At 39.5% G+C, this 24868-nt stretch overlaps 1 protein-coding gene across 4 annotated transcripts in view; it reads left to right on the forward strand.

The window, feature by feature from the left end:
• The window catches only part of b3gat1a (beta-1,3-glucuronyltransferase 1 (glucuronosyltransferase P) a), a 78266-nt gene that overhangs the window by 42781 nt on the left and 10617 nt on the right, over positions 1 to 24868 (forward strand). For 3 of the 4 annotated variants that reach the window (XM_061045889.1, XM_061045892.1, XM_061045893.1), the window contains exons 2-3: positions 21022 to 21190; positions 23675 to 23817. In XM_061045889.1, coding sequence (XP_060901872.1) covers positions 23706 to 23817 — 112 coding nt within the window. In that variant the 5' untranslated portion in view covers positions 21022 to 21190; positions 23675 to 23705. The remainder of the gene's footprint in view (positions 1 to 21021; positions 21191 to 23674; positions 23818 to 24868) is intronic. The other variant, XM_061045891.1, reaches the window with a different exon arrangement.

Genomic DNA, 24868 nt, shown 5'->3' on the forward strand with positions numbered 1-24868 from the left:
CTGCGTCTCCTCCCAACTGCCACCGTGCTTATTCCCTTCCGTCAATGCCTCTCATTGTGTGAGGAAGAGGAGGCCCATTCTTCCTCATGTCTCTCGTGCTCTTGTTTCTCCAGGGGACGGCTCTGAGGACGGGGGGGGGGCGGGGGGGGGGGACTGTTGGGTGTGGGTTTTGGATGTACCTGGTGACACTAGCTTCCACTGTGTTTGACCACCTTTTCCACCACACACATCTCCTCTCTCCAGGCGGCATCAAGTGAGACTCAGAGTTGTGGCGGTAATCCAACGATACCGACGCTAGGAGGGAAGGAGGAACACACTGGAGGAGGGGCTTGTACGCTCTGCACACAGGCAGAAGACTGTGTGAGTATCCCATTGTTCTCATTGTTGTTGGGGGAACACATTTCCATATATCTGACCCCCGCTATGCAACCCCATTCCCAAGCATTTGATGTATTTGGGGTTTGGTAAATAAGAGAAAGTATTTAATCCAAGAGTGAATGTGAGATCTCGATTCCCTTGTTAGGAGGAGCCAGAGTTGTTTTTCAAATATATGAGGATGTTTTTCATCCCTGCGTAAACTGCCTGACAGCCCAGCTGACCTTGACAGTCTTGCTCTGTATTCTTTTTTTCAACTGTCACTCATAGCATGTGGAAAAACACACTAGTGCCTTATTTATTCCGGTTTTATTAGAGTCTTTGAAGCATCAGAGGACGTGGTTGAAGCAGAAAGGAAGATGCATGTGACAGTATTTCTTACTGTCTGTCTCCCTGCTTTCTGTCTTCACCACAATGTTCCATTTTCACCTGGAAATCCAGTCTAGGAATTAAGGTGGAGGAGAGGGGCCAAATGATCTGACAGATCCACTTACCTCTGCTGTCTACGATCCCCCTGGCCTCTGAAATCATTAGTGGCTGATATATATTTGTAGGTGTAGCACAGGGGAGCAGGAGGGAGAGGGTTGGGAGGTGAAGAAGACATAGACAGGAGGGTGTGAGGGCGTGTGAGCTAATGCTGCTGATGACAAAGCCAAGGAAATAATCTAAAGGTGTGGAGGAGCAGGCAGCAAATGATGAGATAGTGAGGAGGGGGAAAGGGAGAAAGAAAGTGTAAAAATTGCTTGTAGGCGCTGTTTTCTCCTTACTCGTAAGAAAATTATGTGATTTATTACTGGCAAGTCGAAGAAAAGAATCCAAACCTTGTACTCTTATATTGCTTTTTGCCCAGTGCGAACAAACAAAATAATAAATAAGGCAGGTTATCAGAGAGAGGCCGCAGGATCAACCAACCATTCTATAGCAGTACAAGACGTTACACTAAACTTCTGATATGTAGATAACGGGCTAAAATCTGTGGAGGGGGGAGCATGAGATCCTGCTCTCAGGCAATGATTAAAAGCATATCAGAGAATTAAAATGTAACTTTTATTAAAAGTCAGTATAGATACAGATACAGGAAGTTACATACAGTTATGATAGCCAGTGGAAGTATCCTCCTGACTTTTCCTCAAGCCACACAGTTGAAATATTTTAGCTTGAAGTTGTTCAGAACAAGAAGAAATCATTTTTATGAAATCAAATACAAATCGAATAGAATCCTTGACTTTTGGATCGTCTGCCAAGAGTGTTTTAAGTCACCCATTATGCTCAATATTGCAGCATGTGCATGATGGATTGGTAAAAACATTTGGTCAGACGTTTCATTTTCAAGGTCTCGCAACGATGAGTCGTAATGACTATGGTGGCCCTTTAGTTTTTATCTGCAGCCATCATCAGGTCAAAACTTCAACTTAACCAATGCTTCTATTTCATATGCAATTCTTAAAGGCTTTATATGTGATTTTTTGATCCAGCAGATGTCGCCCTTGAGCACCAGCATGAAACCAAAACAACTCGTGCTGCATTGTTGTGTTAGCATGCTAATGCTAGTGATCTTTATCATGCTCGTATCTTCACACTGCATGTAAATTTACCTGAAATGAGCGTGATCTAGAAACACAGTTAATCAGTGAGTACAGTATGTTATTCTTCTTTTCTCTAGTCCCTCAATTAAACAACTTTTATACACGAGGGGAGGAGTCGGCAGGCTGTCCCCGCGATGTAAACAAAGTGAAGATAGGACTCTGAAAACTCTGAAAACATCACAGACAGTGGGACTCGGGTGTTATACTTGATTTCGATCACATTTAAGTGTGAAAAATCACATATTAAGCCTTTAAAACAAGCTCCCATCAGCAGTCATAAAACACAAGCATGCTAAAATGATAAACAAAAGGATGAACAGCCTGTTAGATTGTTATTGTGAACATGTTGTCATTGTGGCAGTCAGCTGGTTGAATGTACCCTGACGACACAGAGTTGACTCTTGCTGGGATTAGGTTTTTGAATCAATGGAGAAACACGTATTGATTCATCTCTGTGGGAGGCTTTGCAAATGCCTTCTTCAATGTGGTTTTATGAGGCTAAGATGTAGAACAACTATGTTACATTGCATTCAAAATCCCTGCATGCGATATGACTGGAGGAATCATCGCTTTAGATCGGTGCCAAGAAGAACTGTTTGCCCATATGTGGCTTCAACATGTAAGAAAAGGCACAGCTCCATAACATCTTCACCATCATAGATTTATTTACAGTCCGTCCTTCAAGCTTAGAGCCAATAGCATATGTTATGTAATCATTTAGATTTCATTCTCAACCCCTTTGATTGGTACGAGATGAATTAGCACCATGCTAGTCAACAAAGCAGCCTCTCATCACAGATTTATAGACGGCCATGATTTCTGCCAGGTTGACATTAACTCTTTCAGTCTGCAGGAAACTGTTCAAATAGGACTGGCTGAAACACACCCCCTCTCTCTCACACACACACACACACACACACTTATACATATATGCAGATGAGACTTGTCTGTTCCTTCTGGCTGTCTCTGTAGAGCTGTCACACATGCTGCGTCTTGGAGCACCAGGAGACCGGGGTTGACTTGAATTAAACTGAGAGGATGTCCTTTCCAGATCTGCAGAGAGCCACAGAGACACATCCGCCCCCAGAGAGAGCCAGTCACAAAGAGAGAGAGAGAGAGAGAGAGAGTGAGAGAGAGAGAGAGAGGATGAATGGAGGAATAGGGGGGAAAGGGAGGTTGGAGATGGTCTGAAGATGGAAGTTAATAAAAAAGAGGCAGGGAGAAAGTGTAATTGAGGGAGAGCGATGGAAGATGAGGTGGAGAGAGAGGAGGACACTGGGATAAGAAGGCGGGAAGGGAGATGAAACTGTGAGTGTGTGTGTGTGTGTGTGTGTGTGTGAGTGTGTGTGTGTGTGTGTGTGTGTGTGTGTGTGTGTGTGTGTGTGTGTGAGTGTGTGTGTGTGTGTGTGTGTGTGTGAGTGTGTGTGTGTGTGTGTGTGTGTGTGTGTGTGTGTGTGTGTGTGAGTGTGTGTGTGTGTGTGTGTGTGTGTGTGTGAGTGTGTGTGTGTGTGTGTGGGTGTGTGTGTGAGTGTGTGTGTGTGTGTGTGAGTGTGTGTGTGTGTGTGTGTGTGTGTGTGGGTGTGTGTGTGAGTGTGTGTGTGTGTGTGTGTGTGTGTGTGTGAGTGTGTGTGTGTGTGTGTGTGTGTGTGTGTGTGTGAGTGTGTGTGTGTGTGTGTGTGTGTGTGTGTGTGTGTGTGATACAGAAAAAGATAAGAGGACGGGGCAGAAAGCTCACAGAGGCTATATCATTAGGCACACCTACAATATGAGTCCTCTTTCCCCGTGTGCTGGGCTTAAAGTCACACATTTTCAAGTAGCAGTGCATATTAAATGTGTGAATAAATCTCTACAACTCTTTATTCCAAAACAGCGCCATGAGTTGAATCTATCTATTACGGGCATTTTTCACTTTTTATATTCATATATTTCAATCAGGAGTGACTTAAGTAAGAGTTTACATTTTTAATTTAACAGTTTAAGAAAAGATAAATGTGCAATGTTTTTGTGGATTAGACTCTGTCATGATGACTTCATGCAGTCAGAGGGGTAGAGAGGCCGACAGCAGGATAAGACAAGAGTCTAGAGACTGGTGGTGGTGATGATGATAGAAGAATGCAGGATGTGATGAGGAGTGGGTTTCTGAGGCTGTATCTGGGCTCTGCTGAGCTGGAATGGAGGTGACCGGGGCGGAGGAGGGTCACAGCGATCTCACTGGAATGACAAACTGACTGTGGAAGAGAGAACAGGTTTAAAAATTTGACAAGCAGCAGGATGATTGGTTGAAAGAGGTCGTGGCTGGTTGGATCATTATTTAAAGAGTTAACGCCCAAAATCAGCTGATCACCAGCAGGGGGGTGGTCGAAGTGCTTCCTGCTTAAACTTACACTGTGATCCATTATTATATTTTTATTACATCATTACGTCTCTATAGGCAGGATCCAGAGTGACATCTTAAACAGTGGAACATCACTTAAGAGCTCTGCATACAGAACAGTGCAGTTTATGTTTGGATTAGCTTACAGTAAAATGATATCCCGATCTACCAATCGTTATTTCAACCCAACCTTCTTATTAACCATGATTTTTCCTTTTTTTTTTTCTAGCGTTCTGCAACTCTCCCTTGCCCTGTATGATAAACCCACTACACACCTGGGTTTTTGTAGAACAAGAAATTGGAACATAAATTATTAAGTGAGAAAGTGTCTACCCAAAATGAATAAATAAATCAAACAATTGATTTGTTTCCCCTTATGACTGCAAACTTGGAAAACTTTGCAATCCCTTCTTTCACAGGGCAAGCTTGTTACTCTCGATAATAATAATTATAACCGCTAAATCTATTTCTTTGCAGCAGTTCACATGCCTTTTGTTGTACACACTCTTTCTACTATGCAGAAGTCCTACAGGCTACGTATTCTCATTTAAATGTTGGAGCATGCACTGCTGAATCATTTACATTAATGATGGAATTTCAAGCATGATGCACAATCATTATATGTGATTGTTAACACTTAGGGGAAATAAGCATTTCAAAGATAATAGCACACATTTGGTGGTTTGGGGAGGTTTTAAAAGCACCATTATATACTTGGTTTACCTCTAAACTACAATTATGTTTGTCCCACTGGTAATTGTATTTAGCATTAATACTTGCAAGCCATACAAGCTTAAAATGTTTGGCCTAAAAAAAAAAAAGGTGTTAAAAAGCAGCTTACATGAAAATGCTTTGGGGACAAGTTTCAATGTGTTCTACTTAACTTTATGCTCCACAAATCCGTTTCTAAATATAGTTTAAACAAAGGCAGACCTATGAACTCGATGATTAAGTGTCAAATACTTAAATCCATAACCTCTTTGAAACGTGCAAAACCAGAATAAGTGTGAATATGAACAACATTCTTGTAAATATATTTCATACTGAAGGATTTTTTTTTTAAATTAAATTACTGTGTGAATCAGCTGAGAACTGGGAAGCAAAATATGAAGCGTGCAAGGACACTTGCGCTGTACTACTCAGACATGGTAAAAGTCATATTGTGAGGCTGGAAGGAGTAAAAAAAAAGTGTTGTTTTATGATGCAACTGTTGGCAACCTCATTGTTATCATGAGAAATGTCTCTTAATGTTTCCCTCTTAAACACTGAATTATTCAGTGCACAGCAACCTGATTTTGGAGTGTAAACCGCTCACAGAGGAGTTGTATGGCTCAGTAACAAACACAGAACAGAAGGCCAAATCATGATGAGGAACAAGTCTTTTTAAGCACAGAACAGGACCAGAATGAACACAGCAGATCATTGAAAGTTCAGCATGTGAACAAGTCCATTCCACCAAAAACCAGCATGACCCAAATAAGTGGTTCAATCTCCAGGACATTTCCTGATTTATCCATAAGCCAGCTGGCTGCAGCCCTGATACCTGCACAGAGTGAGCCCCAGGAAGATTAGATACTAGGACTGCTCTAAGACTCAGCCAGGTTCCGGGGGAACTCTGAAAGTTGGTATTGAGATGTCTGATGAAACCCAACACATCAGACAAAATACAACTATATGTGCACCCACAAAAACCCAGACAAAAATAAAAACTTTTTCACTTGCTTGCACATACAAACAGTAAGGTCCAGAAGTCTTTTGAAGAGCTTAAATCAGCACGAAGCCCATCAGACCACATCAGCCTGTTAGGGTGTGTAAGTGTGAAGACAGCCCCAGGCCAGGCCAACTAGCATTAGTTAGCAGGACAACAGCCTTAACTGAAGCACAACTTTGCAGATTTGCACAATCTCCTTTGGGAAGCAAGAAGGATACACCGAGATCGTCTCCCCCTGCCCAAACAAACCCCTGAAGGCCATCATTGCTCTATTTTCTAACCCTACATAAGGGTAGGCTACAATATGTAGGCTGTCTAATGTTTGGAAGAAGAAGAATTGATTTTCAATCCCTATTTTCAGAATGTGATTCATTTAATTATTGTGAAGAAGTCTCCCCATAGGCTAGTTGTTTAGTTGTGCCAGGTCATAATTAAAGGACCTGAAACACAGAGGAGACCGTCGGCCGTCGGTGAGCAGTTGTCGCCCTACTTTTTGCGGTGAGACCAGGTCACTATACCGGCCCCAATTGGCCTTTTTTTGGCCGATTCCACATGTTGAATCGGCTTGAGCTGCGCCGGCGCGGTTGGGGGTAGGAATCTCTCTGATTGACTGTTCAGCTAAAGTGAAACAGGAGAGCAAGTGCACGAGAACAAATACGGAAGCACCTCTTCTATTCTTGTTCCACTAATAAAAGACGAAGAGCTGACAACGCCAGCGCCATTTTCCATTTTTTATCAGATATAATTCTCGATTAGAAGTACCTATATTATGAGTGTTGAGCAACAGCGGTGAGAAAATTGTCTTCTCATACCACAACAGCGGTTTATTTATCTGCGTTCTTCCTCTTCTTCTTACGGATTCCCCTTTTTGGAATGATGATTACAGACTACCGCCGCCTGCTGGCCTGGAGAGTTATTGCCTCTCACGCATGAGCAGAGCGTACGTGGTGGTTAGCTGTCAGCTGTAGTCTTGTGGTGTGTTCAAGTGCAACTTTTTAGCCAGGACAAAAGGCATCATGCGCCGTGAGCCTTCGTCGCCACTTGTTCTCTGCAGTCTGCTCGGTGTGTCAGCGCCTTAAGTCTGAAAAACACAGAAGTTTGTAGTTGGAATTTGGAGAGGAGGAAAGGGAACAGATGTGGCTTAAAACATCTCAACTAACACAGTTTAATTGAGCTGTTGTATAAGAATCAGGTTCAAATGGTGCTAAAAATAGCCTTCAAATTTGGTTTAGAAATTACATTTTGAGTTATATCAGTACCAAACACATGAGCATTGCTAGCGCAGCTGCAAATTGGCACACGCACACACACACACACACACACACACACACGCAAGAACAAAGATAGACTGCAATAGTTTGTCAGGGGAATCCAAAACTACCTACTGTATACTGCATAAACTGTGATTTCTATGGGTCTGGTTAGGATGAGATAATAGATTCTCAGTGTCCCAATTTAAATGAAACTAAGGTTGACTCAAACAGACAAAATCCTGTGGCATCTTCCATGTAGAGATGATTAAATTGGACTCCAGTGTTAGTAAGATGGAAGTGTCCTGACTGTTAGAAAGCCTTCATATAATAAAAGATGAAAAAATAGCCTCCCCTTAGTTAGCATCTCAGCTCTGTTGAAGGTCATTACTGCAGAGTTTTAATACCGTACTGGCTTTTTGTATTCTTTGTCTGAGTAAATCATTTTCACATAATTCCCATTGTAAAATGTTTTCTACAAAAAAATATATATATATTATTATTTTTTTTTTTACTTGACCTTCAGGGGGGGCGGGCGGCCCCCCTAATATGATGATAGGGGAAACACTGGTCTGATCGAAGCTTCCATTAAGCCATACCTTCTTTTTTTTTGTAAATATAGTCTCAGTCAGGAGCAGAAAAGGTTTGTATCAATGTCCTCTTTAATCGTCTGGTTTACAGCTGTGGGCAGCGAATGTGATACTTAATCATAGCTACATAGTTAAACACTTTTGGTGCTAAAGGCCATCAGGTAATACACTGGGAAAGTTCCTCTCAGTCTGTAATGGAAGTGCCCATTCAGTGTGACCCACTTCTAAGATGCATCTTTATTATAATGCATGTTTCAGTGTCTGCAGACTGCACAAGCAAAGATCAGACGAATGAATGAACAAATAAATTAATAGATGAAGATTGCTAGTTGTTGTGACTTCATTATAGAATAATTATCTATGTGTCCGTCTGAATTGTACTAGAGACTGAGCATTAATAAGATAGTAAATATCCTCTTCACTGTTCAACCAGAAGTTATCTATAAAGCTGGAGTTAGAACAGGCAAAAGAAAAATACTTCCTGCTCAAACCTGTCTTAACTCTGTCAACATCATTTTGTCTTTCTTTCTAGAGTGATATAACAGATGGGATCTTTTCTTGTGAGATAATAATAAAAACACATGGACAGAATAATAACCATTCTAAAACACTAGCTGTTCAGAAATCTATTGAAAGTAAAATAAATCGCTGTCATACCTGAACTAAGGTGTACAGTATGTCTAACACCTCCATGATGAAGACGGGACAATTAGTTCTTGTAAATACTTGTCAATGTTACATGATTACATCCAGATTGTGCTAAGCCAATGACCTTTCCTCTCGCTCAATGTTTACACTCCAACCATCCGGCAAATATCCTCGTGCTATATAAAATGTCAATAGGCCAGAGGGGTCAGCCAAACTCTACGGGATAAATTCATCAAGCACATGATGATGTGTAACTTCCAAGAAGGTTCATGACCAAGAAATCAAATGATTATCTGCATTTCAGTACAGAGGATGTGATGAATATTTTTGTGACTGAACAAGGCTTCACTTAGGCTGAAAGTATGATAATTATGATAATCTAATCCGCAGACTGCAGGCCGACTGAGATGTTATTCAAATGTATGCATATGTATGCATTGGCATCTGATGCCAAGTACTGAAAAGCTGGTGACTTAAAAACACGAATTAACATTATTGTGCTTAAATGTGAGAAGACGTTAGGAGGATCCATTGTGCTATAACAAGGGTCTTTAAACTGGAGGAAGGAAGAATATTCTTTGAACAGCTGATACTGAGCATTGCAAGAAGTGTAGAATCCAGCTCTGAAAAAACCTGATTATGGCTCAGTCCCCTCCATATCCTCCCCTCTAACTTTGTTATTGTCCAACCCTCCCTTCCAGTTGGAGCTGGATGGCCTAATTGAACCATTTCCACACATAATGTTGTAGCCCCGAGGGACCTCATTACAGAAACTGGGCTGATCCACCTCAACTATTCCCTCAGCCACCCCCTCATCCAGAAGGTTTCCTTCAGCCTAACTCTATTGATCACCATTAAAAGGGAGCTGACTCTAGTTAGAGTGTGACTTGTCACTATGGTCATGAGAAGAGGCACTGCACAAATGACTCACCTCTGTGTCAGATTCAAACAAAAGGGGAAAAAATTACAATGGTTGCTGCCTTTTTTTGGTGCAATATGACACTATGGGGTATACAGCAAAGATACAGTACAGTGCCAGTTCAAATACTGTAAGAATATGAGAAGGCTCTGCTTTCCTAAAGTTCACCATGTAAGCTAGAAATATCGTTTTATAAATGTATTATCTTTCAAGCAGTAAGTTAGATAAGAAGATTGATATCATACCTTTACATCTGTCTGGTCAATATTAGGCCAACAGCCAATTAACTCAGCTCAGAACAAACACAAGGAACAGGTTGAAAACAGCCTCCCCAGCTCTTACCTGAGGAAACAAAATCTACATACAAGTACCTCTAGAGCTCATTATTTTTTTTACTTAAAATCATGAGTCTTCAAGACCAGATAAAAAAAACTTCAAGTTGCATTATTACACAGGTTATGTGTGAAGCAGGTTGTTTTTGTAAGGCTCAGGTACATCCTCCTTGCTTGCTCCCTTGCAACCTGAAACACAGAACAAGTAGCAGAACACAGCCAATAAAAGTTCCTGTAAATGAATAACCAAAATCTTTCTGCAGTTCTCATTGGATTATAAGCAGGATAGCTGTGCTTAGCTAAGCTAAGCTAATGTCCTGACCTGGCATATTAACCATGAATTAATAAGTGATATCGATTTTCATATAAAAATCTCAAAAGCAAATGATCTTTTTTGTCAGTATTGGATCAAGTGGTTAAACAACAACAGTTCAAACCTGTTAGTTTGCTCAAGTTGCTGTTTTTGCATTTAGCAAAAATTCAACCACACTGTAGGCTACTCTTTGCACGTTTGGTAACTATGCTATTTGAAGTCCGATCCCTTCCCTATTATCATCGCGTGTAACTGTAAACTGTATTTTTCACAGAGGCTTGCACAGCACCCATGAAGCTTAAAACCAGCTATGAATTTAGTGACAGCATTGCCTGAGAGGACATGCCGTCAGTCACCACAGTGCTCTTTATCTCAGCAAAGTCATTGCTCTGTTGACTCAGTGATACCTCTGTAATGTAGCATCAGCAGGCACACAGCTGCTGTGTCAACACTGTTCTGTCGGTGTCATCTTTCTGTGCCCCTGGGTGCTCTTTGAATGCAACTGTGCATAGCAGCGCAAACAAAATAGAAGGACAAATAATAGTAGTCGGAGATAAGCAATGATTGAAAAGCTAACAAACACCAGAATATGAATGCTGGGGGGCGATATGTCAAAGGTTTGAACATTGAGAAGGAAACTATGCTGACTTGCTACTAAAATTGACGTGCATTACACATGATAACCTAATCGACATTTGACCACAGATCCATACATGTAAGTGCTTACAAGTGGGTTTTGAAGATATCTCATGTGTGAAAGTGGTGCACATGTTTTAAACTGAAATATAGATTGAGAAATAATAATATACACCGAAGTGCATGTTCAGACTGCTGCAATAAATAATGAAATGATTCAGTATTAAAAGCATTTTTTTTCTTCTGTTTGGTAGCAGGAAACAGATACTTAGGAAAGGTATGATTGCCTCTGCTTGTTTAGTTTACCCGCAGCATTTGCACTGCGGTCCTAAATGTGTTAATAATAAGAGCAAGTACATCTTCTATGACACTTAGGGCAATAGGCTTTATGACATGAGATAATACCACATAAGGCATTAGCTAAAGGAATGAGTCACATGTGTGGTAAGCCTTAAAAATAATAACAATAATACTACTACTACTCATAATAATATAAATAATAATAACGATGTATCCTTCCACTAATTACTAGAGCGATTAAGTGAGTCTCCTCTTCAAATGAGCTGTCTCCTGGGGGGGCATTTTTTACTGGCAGGTTCAATGCTAATGACAGCTTGTCATAGAGGGACTTCATATATACCAACACTCTGACTAATTATGTAATTAGGAAAACACCAGAGATAGACATGAGCAGACATGTGTGTGTTGAGTCCATAATTGTTATGATAAGTTCATGATGCCTTCACACCAGACGTATTCTTATAACATGATCCTTATCCTGGGGACGGTTATGCTGAGCACACATCTTTTCTCACAACACTCTCTCTGATTTCAATTCATACAAGTATGTATGACACATACTTGACAATAGACGCATGATTATTTTTCATGCAATCAGTCCTAAGTTGTATGTTTCAGTTTATGGCTGAAGCAAATCCGGAAAGATATTTTAATATTCCCTTCATACCAGGGGTTGACATTAAGTTAAATTTGCCAGTGGCCCTCATTTCACAGGGTCACTAGTTTTCAAAGATCACTGGCCCAGGAACGTTACTTTTGATTTGAAAAATAACAGTCACCAATTTACTCTTGAACCATTCTGATGCAGGATTAAATTACAACTTTTATTTAATTAATTGAGCTCTAGTTATAAAAATATTTTGTATTTTTCTTGTATTTATGTGCTCATGTTTATTCACCATGCTGCTAACTGTAACAGTCTACTTAATCTGATATTAATATGAGGCTGTGATAGATCTGGAATCTCTCCTTCTTTCTTCTCTGTGAGAAACTCTTCATCCTTAGATCTTTACTTTAGGAGCTCTCTTAAGGGCTAAGATGTTTTGTGAATAACGTTTATCTTTACCAGGATCTAGTATTCAACTTTAACGTGTTCCAGCTCCTCCAGCTGTCTGTCACTGTGGCCAGCGGGCCAGTTATAATGTCAAGCCCTGCTTCATACCTTTCTTTTTCTTTGATTGTGATTTGAATTTCCTGATTCCTTTCACATGTCCAATGAAGTTGATCCATTATTAAACAATAATGGATTGTTTCTTATCAAAGAATCTCATAAGGAATCTCATCAGGAAAGTCTTAACATATGTCTCTTGGTTTTTCCTCTTCCTCTCATATTCTATTCAAAACTATTGGCTACACTGTCACTATATTAGATCAAATCTCCTTGGTTTAATTAATGATGATCGGATTAATTATTATATATATTTTCCCTCCACAAGAGCATATAATTGGGGGGACTCTGACGCAGGGGAATCCTCCGGCAAAGAAATCCATGGTCTAACCCTCATTAAGGAACTCGGCTGTGCTAGTATGTTGAAATCTAGAGAGTGAGAATGTGCAGAAGAGAGTCTAACACCTGAACTCCCTCTCTCTCTCTTTCTCTCTCTCTCTCTCTCTCTCTCTCTCTCTCTCTCTCTCTCTCTCTCTCTCTCTCATAAAGCACTTTAATTAGCTAATGAATCTTGCAGCTCTCTCTACCGACCTTTGGCCTTATGCCGAGGGATAATAGGCCTGTTTCACAGAGCGAGACATGTCACATGCAGTTGAAATCAATGCCCTCCCTGGCAAAAGATTTTAATGAGTTAAGCACTGCACTCTCCTTTTCATTGTTAGAAACTGTTGAAGTTAACGTTCATGAATCATACCTGGAGGGCCGATTAACTATCATTTTCAACAAATACCATTGCTGCATGATTGATATCGCTTGCTATGTTATATGTTAAACCAAATCACATCTGTGGGAGCGGTGCAAAAGCAGGTAAACTGCCATCTAAATCTTAATTTCTTTGACCAGCAGTGTGAAGAAAATTGGATAAAAGTAATCAGTAATACAGTTTCTGTATTCAGATACTCAAAAAAAAATCTAGCTTTTGGGTTCATAACCCTGTTGTTGTTGCAGCCTACTATCCAGCAGTTTTGGGGCATTTTAAGTTTTTGCTAGCAGATGAATGAGGGTCACCTGAAAACCATACAGTCAACAAACAGAGGTTATTTATTTTCCCTTTCTGTTCTAGGTGATGGGACTTAACTGTGCCCTATCTGTATAGGAAGGTAGTCTATACATACAGTAGTAGACCTATAGGCACTTCATCATGTCTTTAGAGACTTAAATTTGCTAAAAAGATAAATACCGATGTACATTTTCTGAAAAAACGTTGAATAAATCCAATATGTTGGGTGCCCAATATATGCCCTTGAGCAAAGCACTGAACTGCTCGGACCCTCTTTTATATGAAGCCCCTCACTCTGACATATTTTCCATTGAGGAATGACCACAGGATCCTGTTTGTGCATGTGTGTGTATTCAAGGTTCAAGGTTTCTTTATTCATCTCCCTAGGGAGAAATTTGGAAATTGCTGCATGGACAATACATCAAAACAATATAAAAACAGTAATTACCAAATGTGCAAAAACATTAGCTTATCCCTGCTACAGTTTACCCAAGCGTCTGCTTAAGTGTCCCTATACATACACACACGCACACACACGCACACACACACACACACACGCACACACACACACACACACACACACACACACACACACACACACACACACACACACACACACACACACACACACACACACACACACACACACACACACACACACACTTACTCCTACAATCCCATGCCACTCCAAACGCTTACGGTTTCATTCACATCTCACGTCTACAGTTATGGGTACATTGGGGGCCTCCTGTTTTTCCCTTCATCCTCTATTTTTCGCTCATTAATGAGCTTAACTGAGAAAGGAACTAATGAGTTTTTGAAGCGGTTGTGTTTGCACAGAGGAACCCTGAACCTTCTCCCTGAGTTCAACAAAACATATTCAGAGTGCAATACATGGGAAGTGTCCGATAAGATGCCGTTGGCCTGTGTGATTGTAGCCTGCTCAAAGAGATCCTGGGGGGTATTCCTAGCCTACTGTATGTGTGTGTAGCATGCACGAGTGTAAAACTGAATTTACCCTCTGAGATTACTGAAGTATGTCTAATCTATATATTTTAAATAAATAGATTATATGAAATATATAAAATAAGCTGCAGTTTTTTCAGAAGCAGCAATGAGGAGACGCTATGAGGCAGTGCACTTGTACACAGTGCACACTGGGGGGGGGGGGGGGGGGGCTGAGCTAGGGTATCCCCTGTAGATATCCGCTGAGAAGAAGAACCTGCCTGAAGGTTGCTGCTCTTAAATCTTTTATCATCGCTGAGGCAGCCTGATCCAGGCATGGACTGGAGGCCATCAATCAGGGCCAAATGCTAACAGCTAATGGGCTATTCAAGTTTTCCTGCAAATTAAACAGCCATCCTCATGTAAATCAAGCATGAGAAACAGCACTTACTGCGATACCCTCTGGCAAATCTTTTGTATCAAACGGCATTTACAGTGATTGGGCTTACTAGGCCTGTACTCTGCAACTCGTGAAATAGAGAAATCTGGCAGGTTAGAGGCTAAACATGTTTTGTAATATATATCTTTTAATCACACTTTGGAAACTATGATGAATAATTACCGCACGGTTTACTGACTTTGTCCATTGAATTAGTACATTATTTATCCAGTTAGCATGATTTCAAATAACCCTCACAATATGAAATCATCATAAACAACAGAGCTCTTTGCTTTGACAGGCTACCACAGTGTTCATACAGCAGCTCTCATTCCTTCCCCTCATTGCTATTATTAGCTGGACTCTTTGCAGGCACATGTTTCATGAGGAGAGGATCACATTTTGAAGAGACTCGCTGCATGGCAGGTGTGAATTGGATTGATGGCAGAAGTAACACAAAACTAGCATGAAAGGCGACCTTCCTTTCAACTCAAATCAAAAATATGAATTACTGCAAAGAAGACACAGGCGAGGGAAATCATTAAAGATCTTCTTATTTGTATAGTTTAATTGAAGGGAAACACCTAGAGATTATCGATAGTTTGATCACGCCTCTTTTATTTTCTCATTTTACTCAAGATTTGAAACTGAGGTTTTACAGAATGTCCTCTGTTTCCCTCCTCTGTACACACATCATTTTAAATGTAGTGAGAAAAACACAGATTCAAAATGCTCCAGTGCACCTCTGTCTTAAAAACAGATTGTTCTCTCATCCACACAACCAAAGCAGTCTCTAATTGTTGTTGTTCATCTATTATATTCCACAATTTATTTATTTTTGTGGAATGACAAATTAATGGAGTTTAAACATAAAATTGGTTATGACACATACACACCAATATTAAAAAATCAGACTTACAATTGTCTTTAAGGCGTTGTTTATACAAATGTGAATTTAAAAATCAAAACATATTCACTGACAAATAGGAAACTGGAGTTGGTTTTAAAATTGTGATGACAATTGTTGCATGTTCCTTATGGTGTATTGTTCCTATAGACAAATCTAATGTATATATTGTAAGCTGTCAGATGACATCAAAATGTGCCTGTGTACGCAATCAGAATCAGGATCAGAATCAGGATCAGAATCAGAATCAGAATCTGGGTTTATTGCCAAGTACATTTACACATAAAAGGAATTTGACTTGGTGTATTGGTGCTAAACAATTAACAAGGAAATAAAGCAGAACTAGCAACAACTTAAATAATACAGTATAAGAAGATATTACAATATATAAAATAGAATTTAAAAATGTAAAATATAAAATATAAAATATAAAAAAAAAAAAATTATAAAATAAAAATGTACAAAAGGTGTAATGTAGGAGCTGTGCAGTGGACTATGAGAAAACATCTTAGTGTGTGTAACTACTCACAGAGTGCATGTAAGGAAGATACATTTTTAAAGTCCAGTGGGCGTTAATGTAACACATTAGAACAGTTCAGCATTCACATTACTGAATATGATATTATATATTACAATATGAGTGCCTCTACATTTATTAAACTTTGTGATGATTCTGTGCCCTAAAATGTAACAGCAGAACTAAGAAGCAACAGAGAAAGCCTCAATAGATCACCTCCTCCTGGCTTACTGTACTCCAGGAGCAATTAAACCTGTTTGAATCGATGCCCTAACATTAAAAAATCACTTTTAATAACATCTCTAGGCGATGCTGGTTTTGGGGGTCAGTGACAGAAGCATCAATAATGATCTATCGCGCCTTGTCTTCTAAGAATCCACAGATATCCCTGATATGGTTCTGGGCTCCACCAAGTTGATGTTAGACCAATGAATGTATGCAGTAAAGGAGATGATTGGGCACAACAGGACACACTGTCTCAAGAGAGCATCAGGACTGGAGAGTACATCAAAAATAATGCAGCAAAGCTTGCAAAGAAAAGAAGATGTTATTACTGGTCCCTGGGAAATAGGAGATGGTGCGAGGGTGAGAGAGCTCAGGAGTTAGAGGCAGACTAGATTACAAACGTGGAAGCGAGCCTCAGTCTGCACCGTCTTTGAAGACTCAGTTTTGCAAAATTTAAGGAGGGGAGGACAGAGGGGAGAATGTGTGACACACAGGACAATGTGAGAGAGTGTAATAAATTATAAATTTACTGTAATACGGACAGTAATAATGTTGCAACATTTTGTAATTAAAGTTTTTTTATTTTTTTTTATTTTGTATTATCATATTTTACTCCCCCTTATTTTATAAATGTGTATATATGTGCATGTGTACATATATATATATTTTTTTGTTTTTTTTGTTACCTTAGAATTTATTTAATTGTAATTGTGTGTCTTGGAAAAATGTTTAAAACTCAATAAACATATTGTTAAAAGAAAAAATATATAAATTTAATGTTAAATGCCTATAAAGTATCTTTATAGCCTTAACAACATTGTATGTCAACACATTTGAATATTGTATTCTGTAATACTTAATACAAATATGTTTTTTATACGAGACTTTATTTTATTATACTTTTATTTACGTTTTCTTTTCCTGAGACTAACATTAACTCAAGTAGTACTTTGGATGTATCCAACTTCAGATATTTTATAACAATATCATGTTAAATGTTAGGCCCATGCTTTCAATATCTTTGTTGTATTTTAATCTCAATTTACAGATTTAACACGGGGGGGTCTGGTTTTAAGCATGGGAAGTGTTCCTGATTCCATTTGTAGTGCACTTTTAGTTTGAGCTGTAACGACCAATTAAGTTTCAGCAGGTTTTGGTGTTTACATCATAAAGCAAGCGGAAAATGATCTGCACTGACATACCAGCTGCCATTGACCGTATTCTAACGACAACTGATTGAACTCAAAATGCAGTGTGTTGCTATGTGGTATGAACAGCAGGCCAGTGCTGGTTTAAGGACGTGTTGTTTGGGTTTAGGGGGTCGGAGAGGCACTGAGGAGCTGGGCATGGAGGCATTTCTAAGTGAGGACGATGATTGCTGATGGGTTACGAGATTGGTCTTGAAACAACTGAAGCTAACATAGCCTAAGTAAACATGTTATTACATAAATTGGGTGGTATCACTTTTTGTAAAAAGAATGATCAATCAGTCAAGGAAGACCATTAGGCCTGCATATTTTTAAAAGCTGGGGATATCTAGAAGTGAGCTTGAGATAAGACGTTTAAATAAAGGTATTTGACCTGCGATATAATTCAGAGACATTACAAATGAACATCTAGTCAAACAAAGTCCTTAAATCCAGCATTACAAGCATACTAGAATTCAAAAACAGTAGTACTATCTTTACAGTATGAAATGGAATTATTGTGTGTAACAAATATTTCCCTTATTGGATCCAACATACTGGAAACCACAAGGGAAATGTAGCATTTCAGCCCAACCCCCACCTCTTCTTTTGTGGGTATCAGTGTTAGTTCAACAATCAGTACAATAATTTTCACACATGGCGTTGTTGCTTTAATTCTTTGTTAATCAGCAGCAGGTGTTCTCTTCACAGCTCGTTAACTAGTGCTCATGTGAAAGGCTGTCAAGCTTCATTGTCTGACATTAGCTGCTGTAGTCTGAGTAGTGTGTGTTCCTGCTCCTTCACACAGTTCAGGTGCCACAGACACTAACAGGTCGTGTGGGTGCTGGTACGGCGCAGAGGCTGGGCTAACAGTTCATACTAACATGTTTGTCACAATGGAGGACTGTTCTTGGCTTCATAGTAATGGAAACACAAAACAGAGTGAAATAGCCTTCAAACAATGAAAAAAAATAAATGTGTAATTCATTCAGCCACTTCAAGGGAGGCACTGTATTCAGCTGTACTGTAGACGAAGAGTAACATTTTTATTCTGCTAGATATTTAAGGACAGTGCTTCAGTTAATACTTTTTAGCTAGCAAACATGTTCAAAATAGCAATCAATCAATCAATCAATCAACTTTTATTTGTATAGCGTCAACTCATAACAAGTGTTATCTCGAGACACTTTACAAAAAGCAGGTAAAAGACCTTACTTATTGTTATGTTACAAAGATCCGGTCTATCCATCATGAGCACTTTAGCAAAGCAGCAAAAGTTACAGTGGTAAGAAAAAACTGTCTTATTAAAAGGCAGAAATCTTCGGCTGGATCCCCGGCTCATGAAGAAACAGTCTTCACAGGACTAGACTGCGCCGGGCTTGGAAAGGGATAGGGGGAGAGATGGGATAAGATGCAGGAAGAGGGATAGAGAGCAAGGGGGTGGGGGGAGGTAGACCGTCCATCAGCAATCCGGTGTGGAGGGGAGGGGGTGTGGGGGGGTTGTTCTGGCAGGCCGCCAACCCACTATCCGGTGGGGAGGGGGTAGTGGTGGGGTGGGGGTTGTTCTGGCAAGCCGTCAACCGACGATCTTGAGGAGCCTAGGAGAGCTCAAGAGCTCCCAGGAAAGTAGGTGGTTAGTGACTGAGATTTATAGATAGATACATGCAGTAATATGATGTACTGTATATGCAGAGAGAGAGAGAGAGAGAGAGAGAGAGAGAGAGAGAGAGGAGCTCAGGGTGCCAGTTCCCCCGGTAGTCTAAGCCTATAGCAGCATAACTAAGAGCTGGTCTACACCAGCACCAATGCTAACATGCTTATGTTAAGAAGGTAGCTAATCATGAGCATGTTAGCATTCAGTGTTCATTTGAATTATTTCACTCTTCTTTAACTTCTTTGCCAACCTCACAATCTTGGTTTAAAGTTTTAGCATGGTATCATTAGTAAATAAGCACAACACAGAGTAAACTTATCTGTCATTAAAATATATAAAGGGGGGACCAAATATGATGAATTCCAATAGTTGTTGAGACATTTCTTTAACCACAAATGCACCCCTTTTGTCCAAGGGACAAAGACAATATCCATCATTAATACGCATAATAATGCTGCTAGCTTAGCTAAAATGTAAAGGATCGGCTAATTTCAAGTTAGCTTATCCTTAAAAAAGGGTTAAACTTGCATACAGCAAATGGTTAAAAAAATGGTGTCAAAGGGGTTTCATGAATGCATTCATATAACAAAACAAGCTTTTGTAGATATTCAGCACAGAATGGCAATATGAGTTCCATCTTTTGCTGCTGGCAGCATGTGCCATGTTGTTTAGTTTCTCTGTCAGAAATAAGATGCTGCAGTGAATTATTGGAGGGTGTGATATTTTGGCAGTTTTTTGAAGTAGGACTACTATACTGTTATGCTTTGTTTCCATCTGTTTTGCTCCCTCACAATGGGCATAAGAGGGGCTGTAGCCTACATAAATCAATGCGACAACATTGTCATTGCCAGTCCTCACGCATGACAATACCAGGCTGGCAGCAGCACTGAAGCTCTTCTATCGCTGAAGTTTACTCATTTATTTGTCACTAGCAGCACTTGCTTGCCCCTGACATAAAATGCAAACAATACAGAAGCTATTCTTACCTATTGTAATATTTTCTGGTATTCATCTTTTATTCCACACAACTGATGTGTCGCCTCATGCATGATGCTTCAGTTTCTGGAATTGGACAATGAGTCACAGCAATCTGAAAATAGATTGTTTTGAAATTTGGTGAACATCAAGTGCAAACACCCCCTACTGCATGACTGGATCATAAGCAATTCTGCCCTTTATACAACAGTGAAATGATTCTGTGGCTCCTGCTGTTCTTTCCCAAAAACCTACATATTAGCAGTTTATAAGAGTCTCTATTACAAAGCCACGGGAAACACAGTCTGCAGCCATCCGCTTTCTGAGCTGATGCAGCGTGCAGTCATCACAGGCTGAGTGAAGCATAAGCCGCCATCGAAGCAGCGTTCCCTCAGATGTATTTGAATAAGACATGATGCCAGTTTATTTTTGTAACATCCCCCACCCCAGACTGTTGGCAAGTATAGAGTTGTGACTAACCCTCTTCCAGTTTTCCACATTAGGCTTAGAAAAAGAAAAAAAACACTTAAGAGTGTGTCTGTGCTGGAGTTAATTAGGAAAAATTACTCATCAATATATAATTATTATTTAAGAATTATAAGCAGTGTATCACGGGGGAGGGAATCTGCAAATGTGCATCTACATTTGAGTTCATTATTTTCTACTGACACAGTTTTTCCTCAGCTGACGTTTCAGCCCAGGCTCTCTGATGTTAAATAATAGATAGACATCACACAGCCACACTGCTCAGGAAGTTTTCGCCAAGAATCTCTGTAAGGCGTTTGACTCCCAGGCCCTGTCCAAACTGCTCTGTTTAAACCAGACTGACTGTCCCTGAATGTTTCATGAGGTGCAACATAAAGGTTCACAGTGTAAAAAACAAAACAAAAAACATAAACACAGAAGCTCTCACAATCTGTCATTACAAAGCATGACTGATCATATTCAATGAAATGTCTTTATTCTGCAGGTCTGGAGCCAGCTTGTCCTGTCTGTGTGAAAAGACAAGGCAGAGGAGCAGGAGAGGAAATGATTGGCTGAGGTGTCATGGACAACGTCAGCACTAGCTCTTCGAGTATGCAGTGTGGACTTCCCTGCTGCGCATCACCAGTGGTGCCATAATCCAGTTGTATCTGTGGGTGAGCATCCACCTCCTTTATTTTAAATGTTATGGTCATTCTTATACAAACTACTGTAAATGTAAGGCATGTGCTGTAGACACAGAGAAAGACAGATATATATTAAGATCAATTTCCATTTAAAAGGAGCTTTGTCAGAAATAGGCACAATGTCATAGTTATGTCTCTCAGGGTTTTCCGGGCTTTGACTGGAAAACATGTAGAGCAAACTTTCAAAGTAAAAGCGTGGAGTTTGAAAGACATGGGCATTTAACAAATAGAGGATTTTGGATTCTTGATTTATAAAACAAAAAGAGGACAAAAGTCAGGATTTTTAGGGCTCTGCTGCATCATTTGGGCTAATCATTTATTTTTAATTCATTCTAAATCTATCTGACATTAGTCCTCCCAAACATATATGGAAACTTTATGGACTTGTGCTTTGATTTTAATTCAACTGAAATAAAAAAAAAATCAAATTTTATCCAATATTTTCCAGCCAAATGTAAATCTAACAAGAGTGATGCTCTTCCATTACTCCGGGCCTAAGCACAGGGTCAAGAAGTCAAACTATCATGGAGCAAAAGAAAGCTAAATTCAGTAATTGTGGGTCTTTGTGCTCTATTGAAGCCTTCAGATTTTGTGATGAATAACCTAAACGTGTTTCCTTTCCTTTACAGAAGAGAAAATAGGTATGAGATTTAAAAGGCAAACATTGCTATGCACATCTTATACACCATATAGGCACAGTGCCATTGAACAATAGACATGGGTTATGGATCTATAGACTAAAAAGGGAATGTTTTCTTTTGCAGCTTTTGAATGCATGTGTAATAATGTGTAATTTTGTACATATTGTTAAATAGCCTCCATACTGCCACCTTCCCCAGCAGTGGGAGCAGGATTACTTTGGGAAATGATGACTTGTTTCCTCATGTGTAAAATGTGAATTGCAAACACCTGGGCTCACAGTATGTCTACTTCCTCCTTTGTTTAATTGAGCAGATCAGTTAAAAAGTGCTTTTTCACAGTTAGTGCTCGGAGCAGGAGGAAGAGAGAGAGACCCTTCGAGAGAGAGAGAGGTCTGCTGTAACTCATTTCAATGAGCACGTGTGTGGTACAATGAGCTGAAATAGAAACAAATAAGAAAATACACCAAATTCTAAACATATGGAAACATAAAGGTACAATGTTTATTGAAACTCAGAAAGTTAAATGGTTTTTTTTCAGAGTTTCTCTTTTTAGATGAAGGCCTGTGTGGTGACATTTTTGTTTGAATATGTTTTATCCCATCTCATCTCAAAATCAGACAATATAGAATCAACATAAGGCAAATCATTTTCTTCTTTTGTTCTTTACAGTTCAGCTTTTTGCAAACTTTTGAGTAAGAATACAGTTATAGGCTGTCGTTCATGAAAAATTGAATCTGTGAATACATTAGTTTAGCATTCACTCCTGGTCTTTGGAGTCCTCGTCCGTCTGTAGTTTTTCAAACATAGCGTTAAAGGTATCAAGGTAAAACGCACCTGAACATTTCCTTTACTATGCTTTTAATATAATATATTATATTAACATGCTGGTATTATATATCTGTACTGTGCAACACAACAAAAGCTATTTCGTTGATACAATGTCTTTATTATAATGGAATATAAGCAGGTCATGATGCAGAGTTGTTGACTGGTATAAGCAGCTTTAGCACTTACATCAAGTATCTGTAAACTTGCACTTACTTAATTGTTGAAATCATTATAAATGGTTTCAATTAATTACCAGTTAACAGCTTTTATATTGCAATGAGATTTTTTCAAAGGGATTCAAGGCTGAACCAAATGATCTGGACTCTGCACATTTGCCAAACAGTCCACCCCGCAGTCTGATGACATCATTTCCTGCCATTTGGCCAGTGATTTTTTATTTATTTTTGCTTTGGGCATGAAGTCACTGCCCCGTCCTCAGTGATGGCACAGATGAGCTCATCCGGCTGGCAAATGGCAAAAGCTCCTTTTCATTGCCTCCTCCAGTGGATGTGAACCTCCTTTCTTTTGGTGGTATTATTTTATAACCTTTAAAATTCTGAGGTTTCTGCAGAGGTCTAAAACCATTACTTGCTCCATCATGTCACTCTTTTATTGCTTTTGGTGAGGCTGTAATGTTGCTCCGTCTGCTGCAGAATATTATTTTGTTTTCACATCTCCAAGTAGACTATAACGCAATATGTGTCTCTGAAGTTCTTTTTGTTTTTTTTACTTTCCTGAATGAGACTTTTGTCTGTATTAGTGCTGCTGCCATCTACAGCTTATTACATGTGTTACTGAGGCAGTTAATTTGTCCCCTCATACCTCAGACCAAAAGACATATCAGTTTGTTTGAGTAGATCATGCGTCAAAATGTTTGTTTAGTGCAAAAATGAATACAAATTCTGACATTCATTGATTTTTATTTTCAAGGTTGCCATGGCTTCTTTGATCTGTTGAGTGTTAACACATCCATCTTTCTCTCCAGGTAATGTTGAGCCAAATAACCAATCCTGGAGATGCCGAAGAGAAGAGATATTCTTGCCATCGTGTTGATCGTGTTACCCTGGACTCTGCTCATCACTGTTTGGCACCAAAGCGCTATAGCTCCACTCCTCGCCATCCGCAAGGGTACGCATGCAGCGCACTTCACCGGCAATATCAAACCCTGAAGTGGGTCCTCGATCCTCACACTGCACTTCAGGTTTAGATAACAGGGCCGTTCATTTGGAGGTGCTCGGAGAACCATGACCATCAGCTTCATCAGAGCTCAATAACACTTGTCCAGTCATTGTAAACCTCATCAGTGTTTTTACATGCATGATGAAGACTTAAGAGCTAGCATCATATTTCATACACAGAGGAACAATTTGTCAAGTAATCTATTCTGTTTTTTTTGTCAAATAGAATCCTTTCATCTGAATTATTATCATGCTTGCCTACAAGATGAAACACTCTCATGGTGGGAAACATCAGCCGACAGCAGCATCGTTTGTTTCATGCATCTAGATACAAACTAGTCCCTGATTTCCCTTTTCATATCCAGTGGAAATTCATTTCAGAGACTGTCTAATAAGCAATTTGAAGTGATGTTTTTTACTGCTTCTTGAGCTACATGGAATATTCTGCTTTCATGTGTAATATCCTGGTTGCTCACCCAGTTTGAGTCATTAGTACACACACCCATGAGCTTTCTCAGAGACCATAAACCAACAGTGTAAAATGTCAAGAAGAACTGAAGAGTAAACAAACTCAAATTAGAGAAACAGCAAATCAATAACGCTCTCGCCCTCTTATTAGAAAGTCAGAAATACACATACAGCGCCTAACAAACAAAACAGGTTTCCACAAACCACACAAGGCAGTCAGACACACAAAAGGAGTAAACAACAGTTCAATTGAATAGTTTTTAGATTTTAAATCTGATCAGTTTGACAATCTATGACAAAGATGCAAAAAACTATTCAAGTCAATTTTTTTTTTTATGTCTTTCTGAAAACAATTAAATGCTTTTTAGTAATTTGATTATCTAATGGCATTAAGTGACAACTAGATAAAGTTTGAAGAAATCTTTTTGGCAGTGTCATTTGACCCAGCTGTTCACACAGGCTTTCTTTCATGTGCTTTTAAAAAAGAGAAGCGAGAATATTTCTTTTGGCAGCGCGCTCCCTGGCAGCCTCTG

Source organism: Labrus mixtus, chromosome 9, assembly GCF_963584025.1.
Source record: "Labrus mixtus chromosome 9, fLabMix1.1, whole genome shotgun sequence".
Lineage (NCBI taxonomy): Eukaryota > Metazoa > Chordata > Actinopteri > Labriformes > Labridae > Labrus > Labrus mixtus.